This window comes from Sinocyclocheilus rhinocerous, unplaced genomic scaffold, assembly GCF_001515625.1.
Source record: "Sinocyclocheilus rhinocerous isolate Xijiao unplaced genomic scaffold, SAMN03320098_v1.1 scaffold919, whole genome shotgun sequence".
Lineage (NCBI taxonomy): Eukaryota > Metazoa > Chordata > Actinopteri > Cypriniformes > Cyprinidae > Sinocyclocheilus > Sinocyclocheilus rhinocerous.
The window spans coordinates 550,197-572,448 of NW_015637585.1; the positions used below are offsets into that span (position 1 = coordinate 550,197).

At 37.5% G+C, this 22,252-nt stretch overlaps 3 protein-coding genes across 5 annotated transcripts in view; all 3 read right to left on the reverse strand.

Moving 5' to 3' along the window:
- The window catches only part of LOC107749116 (solute carrier organic anion transporter family member 5A1-like), an 8,973-nt gene extending 2,734 nt beyond the window's left edge, over positions 1 to 6,239 (reverse strand). The window contains exons 1-4 of the mRNA XM_016564202.1: positions 5,265 to 6,239; positions 1,961 to 2,404; positions 662 to 794; positions 363 to 568 (exon numbers count right to left, since the gene is read on the reverse strand). Of these exons, the coding sequence (XP_016419688.1) occupies positions 363 to 568; positions 662 to 794; positions 1,961 to 2,404; positions 5,265 to 5,637 (1,156 nt within the window). The 5' untranslated portion in view covers positions 5,638 to 6,239. The remainder of the gene's footprint in view (positions 1 to 362; positions 569 to 661; positions 795 to 1,960; positions 2,405 to 5,264) is intronic.
- LOC107749149 (beta-lactamase-like protein 2) lies at positions 3,981 to 10,864 on the reverse strand. The gene is made up of 5 exons (XM_016564249.1): positions 10,622 to 10,864; positions 9,981 to 10,144; positions 9,687 to 9,810; positions 4,381 to 4,559; positions 3,981 to 4,284 (listed from the first exon to the last, which is right to left on the reverse strand). Exons 1-5 carry the CDS (start codon positions 10,741 to 10,743, stop codon positions 4,115 to 4,117), a joined length of 759 nt encoding a protein of 252 aa, XP_016419735.1. The 5' UTR covers positions 10,744 to 10,864; the 3' UTR covers positions 3,981 to 4,114.
- A 3,372-nt stretch (positions 10,865 to 14,236) lies between these two features.
- Positions 14,237 to 22,252, reverse strand: part of LOC107749101 (receptor-type tyrosine-protein phosphatase N2-like) — a 31,624-nt gene continuing 23,608 nt past the window's right edge. For all 3 annotated transcript variants that reach the window (XM_016564165.1, XM_016564163.1, XM_016564162.1), the window contains exons 17-23: positions 20,331 to 20,408; positions 19,977 to 20,096; positions 18,479 to 18,645; positions 17,037 to 17,090; positions 15,064 to 15,128; positions 14,872 to 14,945; positions 14,237 to 14,787 (exon numbers count right to left, since the gene is read on the reverse strand). In XM_016564165.1, coding sequence (XP_016419651.1) covers positions 14,716 to 14,787; positions 14,872 to 14,945; positions 15,064 to 15,128; positions 17,037 to 17,090; positions 18,479 to 18,645; positions 19,977 to 20,096; positions 20,331 to 20,408 — 630 coding nt within the window. In that variant the 3' untranslated portion in view covers positions 14,237 to 14,715. The remainder of the gene's footprint in view (positions 14,788 to 14,871; positions 14,946 to 15,063; positions 15,129 to 17,036; positions 17,091 to 18,478; positions 18,646 to 19,976; positions 20,097 to 20,330; positions 20,409 to 22,252) is intronic.

Genomic DNA, 22,252 nt, shown 5'->3' on the forward strand with positions numbered 1-22,252 from the left:
ACATACATACATATATATATATATATATATATATATATATATATATATATAACTAATGAAAAAGACAAAAGCACTTGAAATGAAAACTAAATAAATAAATATATATATATAATACTAAAACAACACTGCTATTAACCAAGAAATTAATAATATAAATTCAAGATAAAAAAAACACCAGACAGTTCAGGGACACCAAGTTAAAGGAATATAGTTTAAAAATAAATATAAAATAAAATAGCCACGTCCATCTTGCTAGCCATTACTAAAACGCAAATCTTAGCTGTGTCAAATATCTAGTGTGACATCATACTTCAAAGATGATCTGATCAGAATTAGATTTTAGATTTGACATTAGGTTTCACCGTTGATATTTTTGCCAAAACCCATAGAGGACGAGACAGCCTGGCTCTTTTCCTTCATAATTTCGTCATCGCTGGAGACATCACCTGCGCCCTTTTTTACACGTCTTTTACTTTTCTTGTGCCGTGGAGGAAGTTTTTTAGGGAAGGAAAACATGGGGAAGATTACCAACAACATTGCCACAGCACACAGAAGAAACCCACTCCACCTGAGAGAGACAGACACAGAGAGGGTTACAGTGCTGTTAGGTTTACTGCATGTTAATTAATAAACAGCAAACGAGAGACAAGATTTTCCTCACCAGTTTCCCACAAACCGTGGGTCACTCTGATCAATATTGACAATGGCACCGGGGTCGACATAGAATCCGATCAGAATCCCACCCAGCAGATACCCAGCGGCTGGTCCAAGAGCTCCCATTACATACATGATAGCTAAACACGCACAAAACGAGAATTCAATTTCTTTAGCTGTCATATGCTACTGTATGTGGTTACAGACTTTGCATGGCAGAATTTAGGTCACATAATTTTTTTAGAAAGTAGAAAAAAAACGTGTTAACCATCAGGCTAAAAGGCACTGTTGTGTAGGGTGACCATACGTGCCATTTTCCCAGGACGCGTCCTGGCCAGGATTTCTATATTGCCTAAAATATCTAGGGTTTGGCTTTGTTTGCGTGTGCAGACTGATCGGTGTATGACATCGGTTCCTTGTGTTTTCGAAACGCTGTCGAGGTACTTTGAATCAAAGCAATATGGAAATCCTGGCCAGGATGCGTCCTGGGAAAATGGCACGTAAATTCATTTGGACAACTTTAAAGGCAGTTTTCTCAATATTTTGATTTTTTTTGCACCCTCAGATTCCAGATTTTCAAATAGTTGTATCTCGGCCAAATATCCTATCAAATGTCCTATCCTATCAAACCATACATCAATGGAAAGCTTATTTATTCAGCTTTCACACCCTACTGTTGTGGACAAAACCTAATCTCAATTGTGGCTTCCTGTCAAACACATTCATGTCATACTCAGACACGCACATATAGTTTTATTGACTGGTACAAACAGCTAATATTTGCAATTTTGAGATTATCAGCATGGACTGTTACCATGCCCACTTAGCTAATTATAAAATGTCAGTTCCAAATGTTGATTTTCTGTTTAAAAATGTTAAATGTTTAAATGTTCTGGGTATGAAACCTGAAGAAAATCTTCTAAAATATTGTTCCATGCATATACAGAAGTAGTAAGACTAACACACCGATCAGTCCACATGAAATCAAATCAGATTATGTAAGATTGTTACTGCACAGACTCTGTCTTAGTTTTGTTATTGTTAACATAAAACTAAAACTATACAAATGTATCTATTCATAAATAGATCAAACCTATTCATAAGTGATAGAGTCTCTTCAGAAAATTACCTGCTAAATTCATATGGATTACTTTTATGATCTATTTAATATGAACTTTTTGAAGCGACAAAGTAATGGTTGCGTAGATCTCATGTAAGAAAAAACATGGCCCCAAGCGACACACTTTACCTGATTGACTGACCCAGCCATTCAACAACACACAGACAAAGCCTCACTTCGACTCACCCAGGTACAGGGATGCGTTCTCTTTCTTCACATTGTCATCCAGGTAAGTTGGTCCAAGGGTGTATATGGGAGTCGATCCCATTCCCACGAGGATCTGAGCGCAGATGAACAGCGCCACGTACAGGGCGTGCTCACTCTCCTCCCGGTCCCACTGGCACCTGGACAGTGCTGGCCTCTCCTGCCTGCTGCCACTCCCGCCGGCACAGAGCCCCTCTCCTCCTACTGTGCTGTTCAGCTCCTCCAGCTGATATGGCGGAGAGATGAAGTGAGGTAGGGAGAAGAAGGCGGCACCCACAGCAATGAACATGCCCCCTACAGCCAACCACCGAGGCCTCTGGCCCCGCCCACCGAAGTAGCTGATGAACACCACAGCGAGGAGACTACCGATGTCAAAACAGCTGACCAGAAGACCTGACTCTGAGCTCCGCAGACTGTACCGCTTTTCTGGAAAACAGGATCGTTTAGTATAAAATTCATAAATATACTATGAATATATGTTGAAACAGAATATGGTTTGAGTTGAGATATTATTTATAGAGGAGGGGATGAGACTGAGAAGAGATTAAGATGAGATGAGGTTGAGAAATAATAGATTGGAATGTGATGAAACAAGAGAGATGCTGAGAGGAGAGCAGATTTAAATGAGAAATTTGAGATTGGGGTGAGATGAAAGGAGACTAATGAGACAAGATTGAAATGCTTTTAAGAGGAAGAGAGAATAGGATGAGATCAGATGAAACAACATGAGAAATAAAGAGATGAGACCGAAATGGTATTAAGAGGAGATGAGATTTTAAAAATTGGAGTTTGTTATGAGATGAAGACTGTAAGGAGGTTGGGATGAGAAGAGATAACAAGAAACTCTGGATGAAGACATGAGACTGAAATGTTACTGAGAGAAGGCAAAGTTGGTATGATATGGAGATCAAGAGGAGGAAACATGAAAAGAAGTTAAGAGATTACATTCAGAGTAGATGATATCCAGGGTCGGGAAGCACATTTAAAATACAAAATATGAGTAACTGTATTTCATTAGTTTAATTTTAAATGGGTGGTAATCAGATTACAGTTACATCCGAAAAGTACTTTAGATTACCAAACTGATTACTTTAAATTTTAATGTCATTTATTTCTTTTAAACTTTATTGTAAACTGTAACAGGCAATTAGTATCAACAGCAATTGATTTTCTGACGCATCCTAAGCTACAGTTCTGCCCATTAGTTTTATACTCCTTGCAGAATTTGAAAATTGTAATCATTTTAACAAAATGATGATGTGTACATTTTTCTTATTTTGTTTAAAGATCTTTTTCTTTTTCCATTTAGTGCTGCCCTTCAGAAACGAATACTTCCATGTTTCCTAAAGGACAAAATAACTAACCTGTTCACCCGATTCAAAAAGTTTACACGCCCTGGCATTGTGTTTCCTTCTTGAACGGCAATAAATTATTTTTTTATATATAAATTCTTATTTATTTATTTTAAAGATTGTCTGCATTTGCTTCCTTCAAGAAATGAAGCAAAGCTGATGTTAAAAATAATATGCAGAGGAAAACTAAGTCCTATGTTTGGTGGGCATCACTTTTCTCTAGAAAACCTTTTGCATTGCATACCTTATTAGTATTTCAAAGTATTCTAAAGTATTTAGATTAAGTTACAAAACTTGTGTAATCTAAGGAAATATGTCACAAATTACTTTTTAAAGCATGTATTTTGTAATCTGTAGTGAAATACATTTTAACCTTCCCAGACCTTGATGATATCTAGATAAGAGACTGAAAAATTGGGAAAAGATGAGATGGCGAAATTAAGAAATTCGGATCAATATGGGGTGCTGTGTGTACATTAATGAGGAAAAAAAATTAACTTAAATGATTTTAGCAAATGGCTGCAATATAACAAAGAGTGAAAAATTTAAGGGGGTCTGAATACTTTCCGTACCCACTGTATTTGCTTTTATGATCTAGAAGTAAATAACATTTTTTAAAAAGTATTAATTAATTTTAAAAGGTTCAATGCCTTATACTTTTGGTCCCCACTTTATATCTGTTGTTTTATTTTCTCTCCTTATGGATTGCAGGTTTGACACTTATTAAAATTTAAATACTACAAATGTAAATGCTTTTTGATTCAGTCTAATTAAAGCATTAAGATCATTTAGAAAAGAGCTGAACCTTGTACACCACTTTAACCAGCTCGCTGGAGGTGAACGCATTTCCGCTGTTCTCCTGCAGAACGTTTAGGATCTGCTGTTCTCTTGCATTGCGGTGAGTTATGTACTCACAGATCTTAGAACATGCGTCTTGGACCACTGGACCATGACCTGACACACAAATACACATAAGCATTTCTTAGTGTCACCGAAAATTTTTGGTAGAAAGCACTCTGAAAAGAAAATGATCATCGCACATGCACTCACCTGGATATATGAGGTCAGCCTTCATGCTGAGGAGCTTCTGCAGTGACTTCATGTAATCATGGAGGTCCTCGAACACGGCCGTTCCCTCTCCAAGAATACAGTCACCTGAAAACACAGCTTGCTCCTCCTCCAGGAATAATGCCATGTGATCATCTGTGTGTCCGGGAGTAGACAGCACCCTACGTGCACATACAATATTAAAAAAGCTTATTCAAAAGGAAACAACTAACTACTGTTTTTGCATTTATAAATGTACACACTAAAGCCCTATTCGCACTGGATTAGTATTACCTGGGGACCTTGTGTGATTTTGAAATTACCCCCCCCACATCTGAATTTCGTGTGGTGCATTCGCACCGGATAAGCGAAGCCTGTGATTTTACTCTAATTTACTGACTTATCTCCAGGATACGATGCCAAGGCTTTGAAAGTACCGTTCTATGGTCCGGTTAGATGGGATTTAAAAAAAAGAAACTAATATAGTTTCTTGTCCTGTATCATTTACATTTCACCAGGTTAAAATAATATATCAAGCTCTGTGCTTGATTTATTTGTAACACATTAACCTCAAAACCTTTTCAGCTTTCTAAAGTATTTAGATTAAGTTACAAAACTTGTGTAATCTAAGGAAATATGTCACAAATTACTTTTTAAAGCATGTATTTTGTAATCTGTAGTGAAATACATTTTAACCTTCCCAGACCTTGATGATATCTAGATAAGAGACTGAAAAATTGGGAAAAGATGAGATGGCGAAATTAAGAAATTCGGATGGATGGATGGAGACTGGGATGAGATAAAACAAGACGAGGCTTTAGGTGAAAAGCTGAGATTGAACTGTGAGAAGAGAAGAGAAGAGATCTGCCAGTTGTCAAGTATATTACCTATGGTGGTAATGACACTGCTGAGATAGCCGGACACCATCAGAGACTGGATGAAGGTGAGGTAACACATGCAGAACAGAAAGCAGCGCGAGTCCGACAGGATCCCGTCCACATAGCGCCTCACGGCCAGCCGCGGCAGGCGGAGCGTCAAGAGCGCAGCAGCGCCGCGTCCCTCCGGCTCACGACGCTCTGTCCTGACGGGGGAGCAGTGCGGGGCAGAGAGCAGAGTCTGATCCGCGTCCTGCTCCGGAGCCTGACTGCCGCTGAGCGCGGGGAGGCTCTTAGATTTCAAACCCTGAGTAGACTCCCCACACAAGTACGGGAACGGTTTCACGGGTGCGGGGCCCCTCCCCCCGCCAGCACCGGATGCCATCCTCAGCGCGTCTAGCACACAGACGCACACTGAAACACGAGCATAACAGACTCTCAGATAAACCGGCTGCGGCTTATCATCGACCACAGACAACGGTCCACACCGGCTATCCGACCCGTTTATAAGCGCTGTAGAGACGCAGACATTCTGCGCTGGCTCATTTCAACAAAACAATACCCCTAAACAGATATGCTTTATTACAACTATATATAAACACCCTCTTTGTTTCTTTACAGCACCATTTTCATTTCAATTCGACACATATTCACCAAAACAACACACTGGATCGACGGTCGACCTGCAGCCGGGGGCTCACGCGCCTCTGCGCGGATACTGCAGCGCGCGCGCTCGGCCGCATCACACACGCGCATTCTGACCCGTTATCTGAGCTAGATTAAGAACCACGATTAACGTTAATGCCATCGGCGCCGTTAAACGGTATTCTGTCACCTCCCTCTGCACGCGGCTCCGACACACCATCAGATCTTCGCCGTGTGATCAAAATATCCTTGTCCTTGGACGGAGGGGTAGCACGGGTTGTCCGTTATTCACGGTATCGCTGTCAGCTGTATCGCCTCCAAGCGCGTTCGGTCTGTACCGCAGCGGGGTGCAAGTAAATAAACGTTAACTTCCGGTTCACGATTCCTCTGTCAAAAAATGGGGCTGCCCCACCCCCGTCTGTATTTTAACTCTTTCATGCAGTAAGTGCAAATACTATTTTCCTCTAAATCCAAGGGACATTTTTTTAACCTTTTTTAAAGATTAATTTAATTAAAAATGAATTTAAAATGAAAGCTTATAATACACAATCATAACAAACGCTTTTAGGCTGGCTGAAACAATGCTCTCTACTGACATAAAGAAATAAAGCAACATTTTAGAAAACAACAATCCGTCAAACCATGATCATTTATTTAAATAAGATATATGCACATTTTTGATTAACAGTGATTTAACAGAACATAATTAATCAATTAAATGCTTCCAACAACAAAATCCGCAGGGATGTAGAACATTTAAAATGATTAAATGTTACAAATTAAAGAGACTTGATATTTTTATCTCATTAAATAATTACAGCTATAGACATAATATAATTCCAGTTATATCATTAGCCTCATAAAAGTTGCTTTATTTTACTTTTATTTACATGTTATTGTACACAGTCTCTCATGGAATAAATTATTTTTTGCTATTGTTTTCGTGTGATGCTACATTCATCAGATGGCAGTATATGTCCAAAACAACAATAAAATTTCACAGGATTACAAGGGTAATTACCTTTTACATGTTTTCCCATTTTATGAATGGTTTTGTGTTGCATGATTTATACTGTTTAAATGTGGTCATTTGTAAGGCACTTACAAAATGTGTCTGCTAAATAAATGTAAATGTTAATAGCCTCCTATCAGAGCAGGTTTTCACAGAAGGTCAACATTTGAAAAAAGTGACTAGTCCCTGTGTTCCCTTAAAGGCACAATATGTAATTTTCGCCGCTAGAGGGCGTGTATTCAAAATAAACAAAGAAGCAAAGGCGTAGTTTGATGACGCTGTGATTGAGTGTGGAGTCATGGGAGTTGTCGCACATCCCCACAGCCGATGCAATCCGACTGGACTCGGGCAGAAATCATGTTCATGGATGAGCTAATGATTTATTAACGTAGTAGAATGAAGCAGGGTGAGGCTGAAAGCCGTCGAAGCGAGACAAGGCCACTGAACGAGCGTGACACACGGCTCGAAAGCAGCGGAGCTTTTATTATGCCACAGTCGACCGCTTCCGCTCCTTCCGGTCATGCGTATGTGGGGGGAAAAAACAGCGCTGTTTTATCATACTATCAAATGTAATGTAAATGTATCATACTATATACATTTGAAAGTTCTGTTATTATGCTACTCTGTGCGGTTGTCACCGGTCTAATTAAACGCTCAACATATTAAATCATCTTTGGTGTTTCCATGTTTTCTACAAAACAAAACCGGAAATCGAGGGGTTGTGACGTCATTGGCAGGCGACACAATGACACTATGGACACGGTCCGTGTCACTAGTTAAAATTGCTTATTTCTCTGGATTTAAACATTCTTCAAAACATTTGGGATAATGCAAGTACACAAGTCAGCAAAATATATAACACTGTTCTAGTGGTTTTGGGATATTTTAATAAAAAAATCTTACATATTGTGCCTTTAAGTCCATCTCACTTTACTGGGAACCTTTTATTAGTCACTGTGGGTGATGAGTGTGCTGGGTAAAAAATGTCACAAATTGCTCTTCCACTTCTTGTCATTTGAGCCTTCAGCTGCAAGGAAACAAAAATTTACGTTAACACAGGCAGGCAATAGAGCACAGGTGCACACACACACACACACACACACACATACCCAGGCAGATCTTTCCTTCCTTGTGGAGTTTCTTTAAATGGTGCAGCAAGTTAAACTCTGCTGCTCTGTGCAGGTGTTCAGGGGTCTCCTGGCATATTACAGACAATATTAAAAAAACACATGAAAATCATGTAATGTACACAGTTTATAAAATAATAACTTAACATTTCTATAAATAATGTACTCTCATTCTTCGCACATTGTCTGATAAAGCAGTCACTACTTAAAAAGAACCAACAAATGTAAAGTTAACTTCACATACAGAGGGGAACAAGTGTCTTGAGACCACTGGTGAAAATGTGTTTCTTTTGCATTTTTAGGATTCCATACAAATATTTTCATTGCAATGTGCATCATCAGCATAACAAACTGAGGGAAATTTGAATTTATAAAATAAACATGACTTTCAGAATGCCATGTATAGTATTTGGATTGTCCCACGTCTGAAGAAAGGAGTTCACAAAATCACATACAGTGGGTACGGAAAGTATTCAGACCCCCTTAAATTTTTCACTCTTTGTTATATTGCAGCCATTTGCTAAAATCCGGATAAGCGAAGCCTGTGATTTTACTCTAATTTACTGACTTATCTCCAGGATACGATGCCAAGGCTTTGAAAGTACCGTTCTATGGTCCGGTTAGATGGGATTTAAAAAAAAGAAACTAATATAGTTTCTTGTCCTGTATCATTTACATTTCACCAGGTTAAAATAATATCTCAAGCTTTATGCTTGATTTATTTGTAACACATTAACCTCAAAACCTTTTCAGCTTTCTCTTTCTGCAAATTGTAGCGATATGACAGATCCCAAAATACAATCAAACACTTCAACGCAGCTCCATTCTTCACGAAAGATGGATAAAAAGGCGCACAATAATCATATGCGACTCACAGGACCTCGGTGTTCGGCGAAATATGGTAGGTAGATCATTTGTGGGGGAATTTTTACTTTACAAATTACAGACATGGCCGATTAAGATCACAGACAACCTCCGCAATTATTACAAATGACTGGAGGTCACCAGGTAATACTAATCCCGTGCCAATAGGTCTTAATTCGACCCACTGCATTTATGTAAATACAGGCTTTCAAGACTCGGGATGCATGTGAATAAAAATTCAATTTTATTCTACATTACCATTCAAAAGTTTTGGATTAGTATTTTCTTCTTTTTTTAAATAATACTTTTATTCTGCAAGGATGGTTTAAATTGATCAGAAGTCACAGTAAAGACTTTAATTGTCACAAAAGATTTCAATTTCAAGTAAATGCTGTTTCTTTATAACTTTCTATTCATCAAAAAATCCTTAAAAAATGTAAAATGGTTTCTACAAAAATATTAAGCAGCACAACAGTTTAACACTGATAACAATGAGAAATGTTTCTTGAGCTCCAAAAGAGCATATTAGAATGATTTCTGAAGGATCATGTGTGAAGTAAAATTCAGCTTTGCCATCACTGTTTTTCTTTTAAAATATATTAAAAAGAAAATAGTTATCTTAACATTTCACAATTTTACAACTTCAGTCTTGGTGAGCATATAAGAGACTTTCAAAAACATTTAAAAAATCTTACCGACCCCAAACATTTGAGTTTGACTCAAAAGTTTGCTTAATATGTAAGCATATCATCTACATAATATATATATGTGTGTGTGTGTGTTTACCGTAATGTTGCCCCTTCAGTCTTTATCACATCACCATCACTGACATAGAAATATTTATTCTGTTCTCCAATCACTTCTTCCTGTGGAGGACACCGAGGGAGTTTACTGACCCTCAGCTCTGAATCTGCAACACATGTAGCTACATTAGTGAGGGTTTCTTATATACACCATGGTTTTCATACTAAAATAATGATATTTACATTTACATTATTGGGTAAAGCTGATTTGAGAGCACACGTTCACATATTTATGGCACAAATGTCAAAACCTGTACACAGCATACATATTATTGACCTGTGTGAAAGTTTGAGAGTATATCCTGCACTCCTCCAGTGTGGTCGTGATGCCAGTGTGTGACTATAATGTGCTGTATGGACGTGTCGTGCTGCTTCAGAGCCTCGCGCAGATTGACAATATACTCCGGTACCGCGCGCTCCCCTGCATCAATTAACACTCGCCTGACACAGACAATAAACATTCACACACTTGTTACATTCAATGAATAATTTAAGTGGGTACAGTATATAAAACATGACAAATATGGATTCAGTACTGTATATAAAAACAGTAAAGGCATAATCAGAAAAAAAACAAGCCTTATGCGGCATAATCTGGAAAACCAAGACTTGTGCATTATAGGGAATAATATTCTGAATATTTTACAGTTTGTTTGATACCTTTAGATCAAATGGTGTTGGCGTTTAATGTATTTATATTATTGCATACATTAAAAGCTGTAAAATTATTATAAAAAACATAAAATTGTAATTCCAAAAACGGAGCTTTGTGCAATAACAGGAATGTTTTTCCGAACATTTTAGTCTTGGTTTTATATTAATGTCTAATGAATGTCAAACGTCAAACTAACTTTACCGCCGTCAATGACTAGCTTGTAAGTGGCAAATAGCTCAAACAAGCACATGCATCTCGTGTACCTTCTGCCTGTCCCGACCAGGTATGTGTTGGTGCCCTGCAGTGTCATGGGCCCCGGGTTACAGCCCAAAACACGCACCACTCTCGATGACAGCTGCTCGATACGAGGAATCACCGCGGACATTTTCACCAGAACCACACAGGCACGCCACGAACTTTAAATGACCCCTGACACTCCTGCTACAGAGAAGACTGGAGCATTTCAGGCAGACACTTCCTGTTCAAAAGTCACAGCTTACAAAATAAAAGTCTCTGACGCTCAACGTTTGGATGTTTCTTTTGCTTTTATAATCTATATATTATAATCACGTTAATGGCTTTATATTTAAACACTTAAAACACTACAATGACATTATATAGTCTTTGTGTTCTGCCAATTAAGATATACAGAGAGAGAGAGAGATGTATATGATGGCCATCAGTGTTGGGCTAGTTACTCAAAGAATGTAATATATTACTCGTTACTAGCTACTCCTTTCAAAAGTAATATTGTTACTTTACTTATTAATTTCTGGCAACAGTAATTAGTTACACTACTAGTTACATTATTTCTTCACGCCCCACAGAAGTTGTAACTGTATCATCCACATAAAATTATTCTAGAATGTAACAACATATTTCTGCCTCATCATTTGACCAAAATCCACATTTGATCGCAATCAGAAGTTATTACAAACACTCAGTGGTGATTGATAATGACATTCAAGTAGAAGTGTTGTATTAATCTCATTAATTGTCATGTGCAACTTGAAGCTAATTGTAATTTCTCCATTACCCATATACGATTATATTTCATTATGTATTTTATCAAATCATATAAGTTTGTAAGTAACTGTTTAATTTTCCAAAAATATTTTTAATTTTAGTAATATAATGTACCACATGCTGATCAGAGGGATGTGGGTGGGATGTAATGCCAGAGTAAAGTAAAGCCACAACTTACACAACAGTGTTCAGATCATCTTATTTCCTGACAAAATCAATATAATGCAATATTTATATCTGCTGAATGTAAGCTTTTCCATAGACTAATAACTAGTTTCTGCCCATCACTGATGGCCATATACATCCCGCCATCAGAGTCAGCATACTACAGCGAAGACATGTTCTACACATTAGAGGAAGAGACAAGCCACTTGCTCATCTGCGGGGACCTGAAAGGCAATTTCTAAATAACACCTATGCTCACAGTAATGAAGGTGTCAATCTTGCTGTCAAAGATATAAATTACATATTTTAAAAATCAGCAAAACAATACAAATTGAAAAAAATGGAAAAAAATCAAATACCCAAAAATGACAAAAATTGGTTTGATCAGGACTTCCAAACTATGCGCAAAAAAACTGAGAACATTGTCAAATCAGAAACACAAAGATCCAAATAATGCAGAGATCCGCCTTCTTTACAGTGAAACACTAAAACAATAGCCTACAAACTTACACTCAGAACCAAAAAAGCCCAATACACCCAAAAAAAAAACAAACACAATAATTGAGAAGTCAGTGAACACAAACCAATATTGGGATAATTGGAACAATCTGAAAAGAAAAAAAAAATGATCATGAAGAATTGGCAATCTAAAATGGAGAAATGTAGGAAAGTAATTTCCAAACATTGTTTAATAAAGTACAAACAGACACAAACTGTAAGCAAAATCAAACAGTCAACCAATTGGAAAAACAAGAATTAACAATCAAAGATAACCAAAACCCATTAGATTGCCCAATAACTGATAAAGAACTTGAAGAAAAAATAAAAAACCTCCAACTCAAAAAAGCATCTGGACCTGCTGGGATATTAAACGAAATGATAAAACACACAAGCAGTAAATTCCAATAGGCCATTCTAAAACTATTCAATGTAGTTCTGAGTGTAGGTTACTTCCCTGACATCTGGAATCGAGGCTTGATAACATCAATCTTTAAAAATGGAGATAAATTTGATCCTAACAACTACAGAGGCATCTGTGTGAGCAGCAACCTGGGAAAGTTATTCTGTAGCATAATAAATGCTCGACTATAGACTTCATCACCACACACAATGTACTGAGCAGAAGTCAAATCGGATTTTTACCAAATTACCGTACATCTGATCACATCTATACATTACATACTCTAATTGAAAAACATGTTAACCAAGATAAAGGTAAAATATATGCATGCTTTATTGACTTTAAAAAAGCTTTTGACTCAGGTTGGCACCAAGGACTATTCTACAAACTTATTGAAAGTGGCATAGGAGGTAAAACCTATGACCTTATCAAATCAATGTACACTGAAAGTAAATGTGGCATAAAAATCAGCACCGAACGTACAAGGTATCTTTCCCTGGAGCGTGGAGTGAGACAGGGCTGCTGCTTAAGCCCAATGTTATTTAACATGTACATCAATGAACTAAACTAAAACTATAAACAAGGTCTTCTGTAACTGACTTTTCCAAAGATGGCTTAGCTGCACTAGCTTAAACAACATAAGCTTTCACCAATATCAAATTTAAAAATCATTGGTTACATGATTATGTGTTTTCTTAAATTGTGTGTAAACACATGGTTCAGAATGAATGTGCATCTGTGTGTTTAAACACTCTGGACAGTAGGGACTTTTGCTTTACTTCACAGACACATTAAACTTTATTATGGAGCTGCACAGGATCAAAACAGCATCAATTATTCAGTTGCAATACACACTGATAGCCTGTTAATGTTGAATTGAAATATGCACAGACTAAACTTAGTCATACAGATGAGCTTGTTAGTAATGATCAATCTTATCACTGGGATTTTAACAACGATTACTCGTATAGTCAAAACAGACATGTTTGAGAGACAAACCAGCCCATCACAAAGTCTCTTTACAGTAATGAATCTTGGCAGACAGTGGAGGAACAGCCTGCTCTAGGTTAACTTTTTGATGTAAGAGGTGCTATTGGGGACAGGCCACATTAATATCTGTATTAAGAGATGAATTGCATACCCACAAAGAGCATCAGGATATGCAGAACCTCATTCCCTGCGTGAATGTTTATTGCTCTTGTGGATGTTTACTGATATGAACTCCTCCTTATACTCATGAAACTTCCCAATAACAACATGGAGATCAGACACTGTATTTGTAATTTGCTAGAATCACACAACATCAATTTAGTCTTTATTTGTTTACATTTTCTAACGCACAAGTTTGCTGTAAGTTCATAAAGCACAACTGCACAAGTCTTGCATGCACTTCTACTTGCTATCCACACTGTTTGTGTGCACAGATTAAATTTTAATACCAAATGAAAGTGGTAGTACTTCCCAAGAGTTTTAGTCTTATAATAAAAGTTCAGGTCTTATAATAAAAGTTAAACATCTTGATTAAGTGAAGTTTCCTTGGATTGGAAAGGCAGCAATTCTCTCCTTCACTCTTAAAAACAAAGGTGCTTAAAATGTTTTTCACAGCGATGCCATAGAATAACCATTTCTGGTTCCACAAAGAACCATTCAGTCAAAGGTTCTTCAAAGAACCATCTCTTTCTTACCTTTTTGTAATCTGAAGAACCTTCTTTCGCCACAAAGAACCTTTTGTGAAACAGAAAGGTTCTTCAGATGTTAAAGGTTCTTTATGGAACCATTTAGACAAAAATGGTTCTTCTATTGCATCGTGAAGCACCTTTATTCTTAAGAGTGTTGTGTTCTTGGTATAATCTCACATGCAAGATGTTACTGCTTTGTACGAGTCTCTGATGATCAGATAAACTGAAGTTGTCACAACCCATAGAACACAGTTCTAAATCTTAAATAACGAAGCACATACAGATTAATTTAATTAATTCAGTTCCAATTAGCTATATATTCAGAACAGATCTGGCCAGTTTTCTGTGCGTGATGCAATAGAAATAGTAACGATGAGAGAGTAATTAAAATCTGAAACAATGACATGGCGAAAAACGAAAGGAATGTGCTTTCATAATCACACAGAACTGAAACAATACACAATTCCTAATTACTACTGAATATAGTCCAATCATTTACAGACAAAATAATTTCTATAGGACATATATCTTCTCAGAAATGGGTTAAGAGTTTTTATACAACTGAGAGGGAGGAAGAAAGGAAGTATCACTGTGGCAGGACTGTGAGAATAGCGTTCACCTCTTCAGCTACAGTCGTCAGTGCAAACTCAAACTGATCCTGAGAAAGACACAGACACAGTACGTGTCAGTATGAAAGAGATTGTGTGTTTCAGTGTATTTGTGTGTATGTGTGTGTACATACCTTGGTCTGAACCATGTTGGGTCTCTGGTCTCTCAGGTGTTCCAGCGTAGCAGCAATATCAATCTCTTTTGCACCTGTAAAGCAAAGAATTGTGTATCATATTTCAATCAGTATTTATACTGACTGTCCACAATGTGCAAAGTATTACTGAACACCCACTGATAATTAATAATCAGCTTTCTTTGTCTTTACCTTTGGCCATTTTATTCAACACCATGTCAATCAAAATGTACGTCCCAGTCCGTCCAGCTCCGTCACTGATGGACAAAAAGCAAGATTTAAAAAAGTAAAAAATAATTAAATAATTAAAATAATAAACCCCACCCTCAGGCCATCTAAGATATAGAAGAGTTTGTTTCTTCATGGGAACAGCTTTCGAGAAATTTAGCATTACATCACAAGCTCACCAATGGATCCTCTGCAGTGAATAGGTGCCATCAGAATGAGAGTCCAAACAGCTGATAAAAACATCACAATAATCTACAAGTAACCCACACGACTCCAGTTCATGTTTGTAAGAAACAAATTCATCATGACAGCCTTTTTACTTTTAAATTGAAAACTTCTGTTCAAAATACCAGTCAATAATCTTTAAAGGGGTCATATGATGCTGCTAAAAAGAACATTATTTTGTGTATTTGGTGTAATGAAATGTGTTTATGCGGTTTAAGGTTCAAAAAACACATTATTTTCCACATACTGTACATTATTGTTTCTCCTCTATGCTCCGCCTTTCTGAAACGCGTAGATTTTTACCAATGATTCCTAATTGCATCTACTTCCGGAAGGCCATAATAAAGTGCTTTTGCTTTCGCACTGAAACACAGCGTCTCCCTGACATGGCTTTATCAACACTGCTGCTGTTCCTGAAACCATGCCTTCTTTCTTTGCGTGCACATTTGGGTGGCATTATGCAAATCTTCCCACATAGTGATGTAGATATGTGGGGGCGTGTTAGAACGAGCCGTTTTAGGTAGGCGTGGTTGACTCTTAACTTTTATAAAGAATATCTCTTTGGCTTTGAGACTTTAGTCTTTGCAACTTTACAGATCTTCTTTATGCACCAAGAGCTTGTAACACTCCAAAGAAAAAGGAAAAAAATTGAAATCGCATCATATGACCCCTTTAATAGCACTTCCTCCAGTGAAAAATTCCATCCCTGTTGTCCTGTTGTCACATCAAAATCAACCGACATATTTGTTTAGAACTGTTTTCACTGATGCATATTTCACTCCTGATTCAGACAAGATTACTTTTTCACTGGCGAAAGCAATATTACGGATTATGGACATCTTAATGTTGGATTTATTACAAACACGAAGCTTTGCACATCACAAGACATAAATTGATGGACTGAAGTTGTGTGGATAATTTGTGGATTATTGTGATGTTTTTATCAGCTGTTTGGACTCTCATTCTGACGGCACCCATTCACTGCAGAGGATCTATTGGTGAGCAAGTGATGTAATGCTAATTATCTCCAAATCTGTTCTGTTGAAGAAACAAACTCATCTACATCTTGGATGGCCTGAGGGTGAGTATAATTTCAACATGTTTTCATTTTTTGGTGAACTGTTCCTTTAATATATTGTCTTTTTTACCCTTTAGTCAAAATGTAATAACGTTTTCTGCCTCTTGCATGACTTTGCCTTCCCATTGATGTCATCATGACACCATGGGCAGGGAAAATAGCCAAACATGTTTTCTTTCAACCATCTGTCTTTTAGTAGTTGCGGCCACCACATAAAACTACTGTTGCAAACACAGCGATGGCGAGTTCAGCTTTTGTACACTTAAACCCTGTTTTCTATCCCAAAAATGCCCTGGTTATGGTCTGCTGATTTGAATTTTGGCACTTTGAAGGAGGAACATCAGAGAGTTTGTGTTGAGTTTTAAATTGAATTTTAAAATAGCTTTTTATTATTGTGCATTGTTATATAAGTATGAAAATGATTTAGCATCCTTCTGCTTTTGTTTATTTAGTGAACATTTATGTTGAATACATGCCTTATTTACTGTATTTTACTTTTTGCATAAAATATTTTATATATAGTTGACAACAGAGGCTGTTTTGTGGCATCTCTAATGGCAAGTAATATTACAGCATAAATGTCAAAGAATATATATTGAATATCACATTATTGCAAGTGTGTGTTTGTACTTGCCTGCAGTGAACAATGACAGGGCAGGATCGTCCACGGTAGCATTTGTTTACTTTCCTATTGGAAAGAAGACATACATACAATCATAAACACAGACACACACACACACACACACACACACAGAGACATATGAAAACTGAAAGTAGATTTCAGATGCAGCTAAGCTCTATAGAAAAGGATGGAGTGCTACATATCTTTTATATAATAAAAAAATAAATACACTACTGTTGAAAAGTTTGGGGTCAGTAAGAGTTTTAATATTTTAAAAATGTGTTTCTTATGCTCACCAAGGCATTTATTTGATCAAAAATACAGTAAAAACAGTAACATTGTGAAATATTGCTATATTTTAAAATAACTACTTTCTATTGTAATATATTTTAAAATGTCATTTATTCCTGTGATGGCAAAGCAGACATTTCAGCATCATTACTCAAGTTTTCAGTGTCACATGATCCTTCAGAAATCAGTCTGCTAAGCTGATTTGGTGTTCAAGACACATTTCTTCTTATTATCAGTGTTAAAAACAGTTGTGCTGCTTAATATTTTTGTGGGAACTTTACATTTGACATTTTTTAAGATTCTTGTATGAACAGAAAGTACAAAAGACATCATTGATTTGGAACAGATAGCTTACTGTCACTTTTGATCAATTGAATGCATCCTAACTGAATAAAAGTATTTATATAAAAAAAACACTTACTGACCCCAAACTTTTGAACTGTAGTGTATTAAAAGAAGGTTTTGACATCAAAGTGATTATAAAAACTGGGGATTCAAAAAGATTAATTACATAGGATAAATCTCACATGTTGTTTGCTTTTCTGTCATGTTGAGGGCTTTTACAATGTCTTTATTCATTTTATACTAAGCTAACAATATTTTCCATCCCCATCCCCAACCCCTAAACCTAACCCTAAAGCAAACCTCTCTGCTTTTTTTGATTTTCATTCGAACATTATTCGAACATTACTATTTACTAAGTTGTTTGGTCAGGACAAAACCTGACCCACACAAACACACAGTCATATTAGCTTCAGACATGTTACTGGTTTATGCTGCTGGCTTTATTCAAATGAACATTAACAGGGGCGGGGCCAGGACCAAAGCACAACAATTATGATAGGAGAAAAACACAGAGAGAGCAGAGAATTGTAGGTAAGGAGAAGAAAAGGAGGAAATCATAGGTCAGATGTTAGCAGACAGAAAGGTTGAACAAAGATCTAGGGTGGAAAGAGATAGAGGGAGGGGCTGGAATCCCAGGGTGCACTTGGATGCAGAGTCGCAGTTGTCAATGATCACTTTTGTGACTATGCAACTGGAGCCAGTGAACTAGCTGCACGACCACAAAAATGACACTGGCAACCGCTCAGGAGCTGACACACACACACACACACGCTCGCACAACAAACAGGCAACACGTGCACACACTCTCATAGGTGCACCTGCGGAAGTCAAGCAGGGTTTGGCTGGTTTCGGGTGTTTGGTCGTTCAGCCAGGTGTGATAGTGGAACTGCGTGACCGTACGGGTCTCATTAGTCTGCATGTTCTTCAGGTAAAAACTCCGAACCAGGAAATCATCACACCACACATGCTCAGAAACCAGATTAACCTACATATGAGAGAGAAAAAAAGAGTTTATATACCAAACAGCATGACACAGCAGTGAAAATCTTCCTATATACAGAGAGGGCTGTATAAAAAATACAGAAAGCCAAACCCAAAATGTTTGTCACTGTTTTGTGTCTGCCCCATTATAGTTTTCTGAATTTGCATTAAATTGCAGTTATTACTACGTGACACTTTAAAAGGAAACTCCACACAAAAATGAAAATGAGACATTTTCTCAAAATATCTTCCTTTGTGTTTAAAAAAGAAAGAAATTCATACAGTTCTGAAACAACTTAAGTGTGAGTAAATGATGATCGAATTTTTTATTTTTTTTTGTGAACAATAACATTTTGTATTTTAAATTCTTTACAACCTGAAAATTTAAAAGCAAGCAATATAAAACATTAAGCCTCTATAAAGAACACAGACTGTGCATATACAGTATGGCAAAAAAAATAATAATTCCATATTCATTTTACAATATGAAATGGCTTGACAAGAACTGTAAAATTTAGTGAGATTACCAGTGGCTTTGCATTTAAGACAACAACCCTAAACCCTATAATTTAGCCTTTTCTATCTATTATTAATGCAATAATGTTATTTACATGTTTTACTTATTGATTCTTTTAATATATTCTTTACTTATATATTCATCCATTTGAGTCAAATGATGTTTCATTTGCCATAGTTATGATCATTAGCAGGGCAAAGCAATATCAGCTAATACATAAGCACATGATCAGAGATACACACAAAAAAAAAACTGGATTTGATCCATACAAAGCCCCAGAAAACATTTCTACTGACATTTTTAGCAAGTTAGGATCTGTGCTGACATATTTATCATTTGCAGACATTTATAGTGTGTAAATTTAATCCACAATCCATCTCTGTTTATAGTGCCAGTATATTGAGATGGATTGTGGAATAAATTTATAAATGTCCACAATTTGGGAGGGTCCGTTTGGGAGCATTTGGGAGGGTCCGTGCTAACTGGAGATCAATAAAAATGTTTTCTGGCACCTGATTGTATCAAATTCAATCTATTTTCATGTGATTTTGTATTCACTGCCATTACTATGCCCAGCTGATGGTCATAAATAAGCTGCAAAAGTCACATGACTGATACAGATTTACGATAAATAATATATTGTTTTTTATTCAGTTATAAATTTCAAAAGTAGTTAAAATTGAATGGAATTGCTGTACCATGTCCAAATATGACAGAAAACACTTTGTCTAAGCTAACTCTTTTGTCAATATTCACAAAACAGCAGAACAAAATGCCACAGTCATCCTCACTCTGCAAAGAGTGTATTTGTGAGGTACCTCATAAATGTGGTAGAGGTTGGAGCCTTCATCGGGCCAGTAGTGGTAACACTGCTTCACACCGTTCTCAGTGAGAGGAGTCAACATAACAATCACCACACACCCGCTCTCCCAGACCATCTGGAAGAGAACACACACAACATTATACACACTGCATGACCATCTGCACGAGAACACACACACACACACTACACAGACACATTCCGTACACACTCTTCCTGACCATCTGCAAGACACACACAGACTCTCTCAGACCCTGTGTTAGAGATCACACACACGAACACGCTCTCCAACACGATCTACAAGACAAAACAAACCATTGATGTAAGCTTACAAATACATAATGCAGTTTACCTGCCAGAAGTCAGCCACGGTGGAGGGCAGCGGGCCCTGAGTGGCGATGTATGCAGGATTACGAGGGTCATGATCCATCTAAGAGAAAACAACACAGTTAAACCCTTCTGCATTACATGTAGTCTGGTTGTATGTAGTTTAAATAATACACGAGAATGAGCATTCAAAACACAAAGAATGAATTGCACACACTAATAGTACAGTTTATTTGCATGCACTGTCTGCATCATTATAGTACCTGATTCACTTATGCAAATCAGCTAATGCTGCAAACGTGGCCATAAAATCCGTACTGCACACAATTTGCACAGTGCAATTTTCAATATTGCATGTGTAGCAGAGTGAGGTATAGAGCCAGTATGATTGGCTGGCGTTACCCAAACAGGTGAACCTATCAGTGTTTGTACTTTATCATGATTGGTCAGTTGGGTAAGTTTCATGAGCCAATTAGTGCCTGTGTTGTGCATATAAAAGGGGGAAGTGTTTGGTTGCTTGGGATGCATCATCCTTGGTACCGCCCCTTTGTGACGTGCGGCGCTCTGAATGAGTGCTAGCAGTTGGATTATTCTCCTGTCTGTCGTGTGCTGGCTGTTGGCCAGTTTTCAGATATGGGCCTGCAAGTAGCTGTAATCCTGCGTGGTGAGCGACCATGTGTATTGCAGCATTGTACTGTTTGATTGCACGTCTAGGGGGTTCCAATGATCTTAATTGAAGCCTAACGAACCTCAAGTAACTGACTGCACTTCTGCTCTGCTCTACTGTTTTGTTCTGTCTGGAATTCATCTGGGTTCGTCTGTTATATTTTGTTTTGTATTTTTGGTGCGTGGATTTAAGTGGGAGGGGTTGGCCATGGTACCTTGTACTGCGTGTCCACATGGAGTGCTGTTTAATATTTTTGATTTTTCACGAGTGTGTGTCATGAGTATTGAGTGTGGGGTAGAAATCTGAGGGTCTTTGCTGGCCACCTCCCTCTTTATTTTGTTATCTTATTGTATTGTACTTAAGTTACTGGTGAAGATGTGTGATGGATTGAGACCTTGTGAAGTGTTGTATGTGGTTTTTATTAATTGTATGTTAATAAAGTGATTTGTTTCTGTCTATCCTTATGTTCACCCTGCCTTTGGCAACGAACCTGTGTCCCTTTGCTTAGGGCTGTTATGTCCCAGTGTGTTCCGGGTGGCGTAGTCGACTATAGGATTTCTCTTATTATTGGTAATTTTCAAACTCCTGACCACTTACTGCCACACATGCTTCTGAGTGATAGGTCGATGGCCAAATTTTCTGTAATATAACATTAACTGTGATGACAGCAAATAGTGCTGAGTAACCAGCCGTTAAGTACAGTGGCGGCTCGGCAGGGGAGGCACAGCTTCCCCATAATTTTGAGGTGAAAATGGGAGGAGGACGATTGTATGTTAAAGGGGTCATATGACGCGATTTCAAGTTTTCCTTTCTCTTTGGAGTGTTACAAGCTCTTGGTGCGTAAAGAAGATCTGTAAAGTTGCAAAGACTAAAGTCTCAAATCCAAAGAGATATTCGTTATAAAAGTTAAGAGTCAGCCACACCTACCTAAAACGGCTGGTTCTAACACGCCCCCACATATCTAGATCACTATGTGGAAATATTAGCATAATGCAGCCCAAATGTGCACGCAAAGAAAGAAGGCGTGGTTTCAGGAACGCAGTAGTGTTTATGCAGCCATGTCAGGGAGACGCTGTGTTTCAGTGCAAAAGCACTTTATTTGGCCTTCCGGAAGTAGATGCAATTAGGAATCATTGGTTAAGATTTATTTACAACAGAACAGCACAACCCAGATGTTCGAATTTGTGCAACGCATTTTATGGACGACAGTTTTTTGAACCTAGAAGAGTACAAGGCTGGCTGTGCACAAAGGCTATTTCTAAAAAAAAAAAAAAAAAGGG